The 6,457-nt window shown below is 39.2% G+C and overlaps 1 protein-coding gene across 1 annotated transcript; it reads left to right on the forward strand.

The window, feature by feature from the left end:
- Positions 1-1,855: 1,855 nt before the first annotated feature.
- On the forward strand, positions 1,856-3,293 carry LOC103507730 (katanin p60 ATPase-containing subunit A-like 1). Its single transcript, XM_026822523.1, has 3 exons — positions 1,856-2,022; positions 2,344-2,470; positions 2,859-3,293. Exons 1-3 carry the CDS (start codon positions 1,890-1,892, stop codon positions 3,055-3,057), a joined length of 459 nt encoding a protein of 152 aa, XP_026678324.1. The 5' UTR covers positions 1,856-1,889; the 3' UTR covers positions 3,058-3,293.
- The last annotated feature ends 3,164 nt before the right edge of the window (positions 3,294-6,457 follow it).

The following is a 6,457-nucleotide window of genomic DNA, read 5'->3' on the forward strand; positions in this document are numbered from 1 at the left end:
AAATATAATTGCCTGTCAGCGATAAGCCTGAAGGTCTGTGGCAGCTACGACCCCAGACCTAAGAGATACCATAACGTTCCTACCCTGGGCATTTTATAAAATGTAGATTAAAACTGTTATCACAACAGAATTTCCAAAACTAAAAGTCAGACATTTTATGTTCAAAGGGATCTTCATTGGAGTATACCTAGGTACATCATAGCATTGTTCAAAAAGAAGGAGAACCCGAATGTAGAAATTGTCTTTTTTGTTGTTTGTTTGTTTTTTTTTTTTTTTCTTTTTTCTTTCCTTCTCTTTTTTTCTATTTATCTCCCATCTAGAAAGATTAATATGGGCCATATAAAATCAAGAGCCTAAATTGAGAGAAGAAAAACGGAACTTTATTGAAACACCACACTAAAATTGCAAAGTCGGAAAGGAAGCCGTAGCATCTATCCTACTGCATTACCCAGATGCTTACCCAGAAAAATTTTGAACATTCCATCAGCAATATTGTTACCTAATGAGGACCCAATTCACCCGAGGGTTCCACAAAACCACAGTTCCCCTATTGACCTTATTCACTGGGAATCAGCATAGAAGCTTCAAGTCAATACCTACGAACGTAATACTGATGACGAGTAAGGTATGAATCTAAACGTAAATATGTATAAGGATTATAAGTAACCAACCGTTCAAAGGCATGAAATGTCAAAATTTATAAAAAAATCTTTTGGGCTCAATATATTGTGGTTTGACCGTGCTATTCCTCCCAGGATAGCCTATCCCAGGGGTTCCCACCTAGGGGCCGGGGGGCCGCATGTGGCCCGCCAAACCATTTTTTGTGGCCCGCGAAGCTTTTTGGATGGGTCCCATCGGGCTTCATTTTCGCTCTTTTACTATGGGGTGGATTCGGAGAACCCACCCCCATCCCCTCAAGATAATCCTGTATACGGGCCTGCTCTCCTGTGTATGTGGCCCGCGAAGTACCTGCGAATGAAGCATGTGGCCCGCATACACACGGAAATAGGAAATCCCTGGCCTATCCTATACCTATGAATATAGCAATATAGCTACCCTACCTGCCTATCTAACTGTCCATTTTCTATTTTATTCTGAAACTTCACTTGAAACCTTCCAAAATATGCCTGTAAAATCTCCCTCGGTTAGGAACTATCTAATATAAAATTAAAACAAGGACCCTTCCGAAATTTTGTGAAATAAATTTCGGGACGAATTTTATTCCCAGCTGCCTCGAGGGGATACCTTGGCCGGTGAACTAATTCGTTAGGAAAAGGTTAATGCATAGGGGGGATTGGCATAATCTGGTACCCTTAGTCCAGAGGCCAGTGAGTCTCCTTGGGGAGTTGTGAACAAAATGTACTTTGTGGAAGCCTGCCTTTATTTCTCAACTTTATCTTTATTCTGTAGGTAGGTATCTAGTTTATATGTATAGGTGGCTACATATTAACCTACTGGGGATTTCCTATGGATATAGCTAGGCGAAAAGGTTGAACATTTTACAGAATGGCTAATTTTCAATCAGAATTATTCAACATTTTGGAGGAAAAGAAAAAAAAAACTTGCAGAGGCGTTGAATAATCAATCAACGGGCGATTGACCTTCACCAAAAAGTGGCACGTGTCTCTCCCCCCCCCCATATTTGGACCTTCTACCCTTCTTCCTAAGACTTCGAGATCGAATGCTCCCACACCAATAATTTACGACGTACAGCCTGATTTCCTCGAATTTGCCATCAAAAATTTTGTCAAAAGAGAACGAATGTGCCATCAAATTCATACAGGGTATCCACCATTTTCATCGACGAGGTAGACTCCCTCTGTTCCATGCGAGGTTCGGACTCAGAACACGAGGCCTCACGAAGATTCAAAGCCGAATTGCTGATCCAGATGGATGGACTGAATTCTTCGCTGTACGAAGACAAGATCATTATGATTCTGGCCGCTACAAATCATCCGTGGGACATTGACGAGGCTTTTCGCAGGAGATTTGAGAAACGCGTTTACATACCTCTTCCTAATGGTAAGATAGCAACATGTCCTGTCAGAGAGTTTTGCAACCAACATTAGCGTCCCTTTCATTTTTGACGAAAACTCGTTTCTGCACAAGTGCACCTGCGCAGAAACGAGTTTTCGTCAAGTAACGTCAAGGACGCTAATTTTGGTTGCAAAAACTCTATTAACAGGAGTTTTGATTGTGTTGAGCATTGGAAGCTTGTCAAAAGTTTCCTTCCTTGTTGACAGATCTTGGCTAAATTTTCAACTTGATTTGGAGTAGTGGAACCATCCACGTCCAAAATCCAAGTTCACCGTGCTAGCTGTTTTATTTTTGTTTGTGTTTCAGAATGGGCCAGATATCAGCTACTGACTTTGTGTCTGGAAGGAGTTGTCATAGATGTAAATCTGGATTTCCACAAAATATCAAAAATGCTGGAAGGTTACACAGGCTCGGATATTGCGAATCTTGCCCGGTAAGATTTAGATCCGTCCCTGCTTGAGAAAAGGTTTGAAAACTAGTCGTAGTAAACGTAGTACATAATATATTATGGTATGAGCAGAAAAGTGGTTTTCTCAATAGTCCGTAGGTAGTCAAGTGGTTTTCTGTATTTTCTAGGGCAGAATTTAAAGTACAAAGAAAATGTTCAAATCAGCCCATAAGTATGTATAACCCTCTTGTTGGGGATTTATCATTACACTGTTACCTGCACTCTCTCACCTACTCCATGAATGTAAAGATTTGATGATTCTTTGATGGAAATTCTCTCTACTTCTTCATCGCCTTTTTCCGTGTCCCGGGGTCGTAGTCCATTTGATTTGATGGAACATCTCTGAACAATAAAACCTTCCTGTCCCTTTCAGAGACGCTGCAATGATGTCCATCCGAAGAAAGATCATGGGACAAACACCGGCTCAAATCAAGGAAATCAAACAAGAAGACATCGATCTTCCCGTAACCGAGAAGGATTTCCGGGAAGCCATCGCAAGGTGTCGGAAATCGGTGACCGCTCACGATCTATCCAAATATGATTCCTGGATGAACGAGTTTGGCTCACACTAATCGTCTGAAAGACACCACGAAGTAGAGGCAGATGAAATCGCCTGAGGGTAGAAAGATGAGCTTCCAGATATTATATGAGGGATGGTTGTGAAAATGTGTCAACTAGTCCCCGCCCTCCCGTCCAGATATTGACCATGATCCAGATATTGACATGTTGCTTAACCTCCAATGTCCTGTTGGGGAAAAGATGTATCAAATGACTTCATAACCATTATTGTGTGTCAAACGTAGCTAAATTGCTGGCTTTAAATCTTCTGTGACTACTGCATCTCCTATTTCTCTGTACAACATCAACAGAGGTTTGTACATTTTAACCTTTTGCGGACAGATTCATGTGTCACATGAAATCATGGTTCCGCCATTATGGTAGGAGAAATATAACTTAAATCTGGTGATACGGTAGGATTCATGTCCAGCATGAAGCTACAGATTTACTCGCTACGGTCGGCTTGATTTTTACAGATAGGAGGCGTTACGGTAGGACGTGCCTAGGAACTTGTGTATCTTTTGCTCCTTTCAAATGCAGACTGAAAAGCCGGTGTTTGTTTATTATGATTCCAAAGCATTCGGAATTATAGTCCGAAGATTTCCGAAGAAGACAAAAAAAACCAGATGTTTCTATCTCAACTAGGAAAAAAAAGAAAATAAATTAAAAGCGAGGGAACAATTTCATGTGTGACATGAAGCCTACCACAAATCGCTTTTCGGAGGTTTCATGTCTCACATGAATCCTACCGTATTTGAAAAAAATGTTTTGTTTACGTCTGACTGTAACAACAACGCTTGAGTTTCATGTGGGACATGAATCCTACCGTAAGAGCGATTCTGGTGAAATTGATTCTGTACGCAAAAGGCTAGTATAGCTTCGCTATACGTAACAAAATAGTATATATTTAGATTTTTTAGGTAGGTAGGTAGGTAATTATTTAGTATTAGGTAAATATTTAAATCTTAAGTATACTTATGTCTTATATTATAAAAACTCTGTAAATAGACCTTGCCAAAAGGCCTATTATATCTAAAATAAATAAATATTAGTAATATGTAGAAAGTAATAACAATTAGCAAAAGAGATCTTCAAATTAATAAACGAATATAAAATAAGAATGAATTGAAAATAGACCCGATACTAAAAACTGACTTCATAAAACTCCGTGGTTCTTGTGGAGGCAATGATGAACATGTATATGAACAGTTTTAAAACTTCTATAGGTAGATTTTACAGAGCCCTATAGTGATGCTTTCTAGCGTAAAAGTTCTCGTGAAAATTCAATTATTATTACTTTCCATGAACTTTCCACCAAACTCTCCCGGGCAAAGTTTTCCTGCATTGGCTCTTGATATTGGGTCTAAATATGGCTGCCTGGCCCCGAAAACCACAGCTCATTGTGAAAATCTCCGTTGAAATATATTATTCAGGGTGGAATATATTGATTAGAGCTCACAATATGGTAGGTATTAAATTTACCCATTTTTTTTCTTCTTCTGCTCCTAGTTGCCCAAATCCGAAATTGAACGATTTAGAAAATAGATTTCAATTTAGGGGGAGGGGGGGGGGGGGGGGGGGGGGGTGATTAAAATAGTGGGAGTCTTTTTTTTTTAAACTTTTAAACGATATTTGACGTCACGGCATATTGTACGAGAGAAATCTTAGTCAACAACGAGTCGCAGAAAAATACTACAATGAACAGAGTGTAGACACATTTAAAACTCGTTGAACCGACTTACTGGCCACCCTGTATACATAAACAAAACAATCCCTGATAATGTTTCTACATTACCTGAATTTCACCTATAGGAAAATCTAATTTCCTATTTTATCCCTTCTCCCTCCTCCTCCTCCTCCTCCTCCTCGTCCTCCTCCTCCTCCTCCTCTTACTTCTACCTACATACCTACTTTTTACTTTCTATTTAGCATTCAAAACAAAAAAAGTACCTACCTATAAATAGGACGTGACTTTGGAAAAGTAAACGGAAAGCTAAGTACCTACCTTACCAGGTATTCTATGCAAAGGGGCTTTTGTGAATTTCCTATTTTCACACTTTGAGGTTTTTCGTGTGTGGACCGTGTGGTTTTTCCTTGGAAAATGAAAATATTTCTCCATTACGAGAGAAATCTTATAGTCAACAACGAGCCGCACATTCCGCACAAAAATACTACAATGAACAGAGTGTAAGTAGACACTTCTTTTAAACTCGTTGAACCGACTTACTGACCACCCTGTATATATAAACAAAACAATCCCTGATAATGTTTCTACAGTACCTACCTGAATTTCACCTATAGGAAAATCTAATTTCCTATTTTATCCCTTCTTCCTCCTCCTCCTCCTCTTACTTCCACCTACTTTTTACTTTCTATTCAGCATTAAAAACAAAAAAGTACCTATAAATAGGACGTGACTTCGGAAAAGTAAGCGGAAAGCTAAGTCCCTACCTAACCAGGTATCCTATGCAAAGGGGTTTTTGTGAATTTCCTATTTTCACACTTTGAGGTTTTTCGTGTGTGGACCGTGTGGTTTTTCCTTGGAAAATGAAAATATTTCTCCATTTTGGCTCAGGAGAGGATTTTTTTCATAGGGTGGGAGGGGAAGAGAAGAAGGAGAAGGAGGAGGGGAAGCAGAAGGAGGAGAGGGGAAAGGTCTCATGGGTGGGCTGTTTATTTCTACAGGTTGCTGTATCTTTTCATGGAGGCAAGGGGAGGGAGGTTGAACTTTTCTCCATAACTTTATGATGATTTATGACGAGATGATCTAAATAGATTTTCCGCACCTACCTACATGTAAATACATTGTATGTGAGTATCTAGGTGTCTATTTATTTATACCACCCTCAGTGGTGTAATGGTCAGCACAGAGGACTTTGAATCTGGAGGTTGGTGGTTCCAGTCCATGTCAAGTCATAAAATTTAGCGTAGTGTAACGCACTTCGAAGAATAACATTTGTGACAATATACCACCCTCAGTGGTGTAATGGTGAGCACAGAGGACCTTGAATCTGGAGGTTGGTGGTTCCAGTCCATGTCAAGTCATAAAATTTAGCGTAGTGTAACGCACTTCGAAGAATAACATTTGTGACAAGCATAATAATATTATGTAATGCGTTTTATTATTATAATTAATAAAATAAAAGATGATCAATTAATTTAATTTGTAATTTTAAGTGGCGTTCAGAAAGGTCGGGTAATAAAACAAAGGACGTCAAAAATATTATTACCTAAAGGGTTAAATTTAAAACAGGAAAAATAACAAGAGAAAAAAAGAGAGAGCAAGAGAGAGAGAGAGAAATAGAAAGAGAACAAGTTCAAAAATGAAAATCCACTTTTACTAATGAACGGTTTTTGTTTCGTACGAATATCTCTCTCTCTCTCTCTCTCTCTCTCTCTCTCTCTCTCTCTCCC

This window comes from Diaphorina citri, unplaced genomic scaffold, assembly GCF_000475195.1.
Source record: "Diaphorina citri unplaced genomic scaffold, Diaci psyllid genome assembly version 1.1 scaffold338, whole genome shotgun sequence".
Lineage (NCBI taxonomy): Eukaryota > Metazoa > Arthropoda > Insecta > Hemiptera > Psyllidae > Diaphorina > Diaphorina citri.

Bases quoted from the DNA above. Each gene is read 5' to 3' on its own strand.
- LOC103507730 (XM_026822523.1), top strand. From the start codon at position 1,890: ATGGATGGACTGAATTCTTCGCTGTACGAAGACAAGATCATTATGATT. The intron at 2,023-2,343 runs GTAAGATAGCAA...TTTGTGTTTCAG, and splicing joins TTACATACCTCTTCCTAATG to AATGGGCCAGATATCAGCTA. The intron at 2,471-2,858 runs GTAAGATTTAGA...TGTCCCTTTCAG, and splicing joins GATATTGCGAATCTTGCCCG to AGACGCTGCAATGATGTCCA.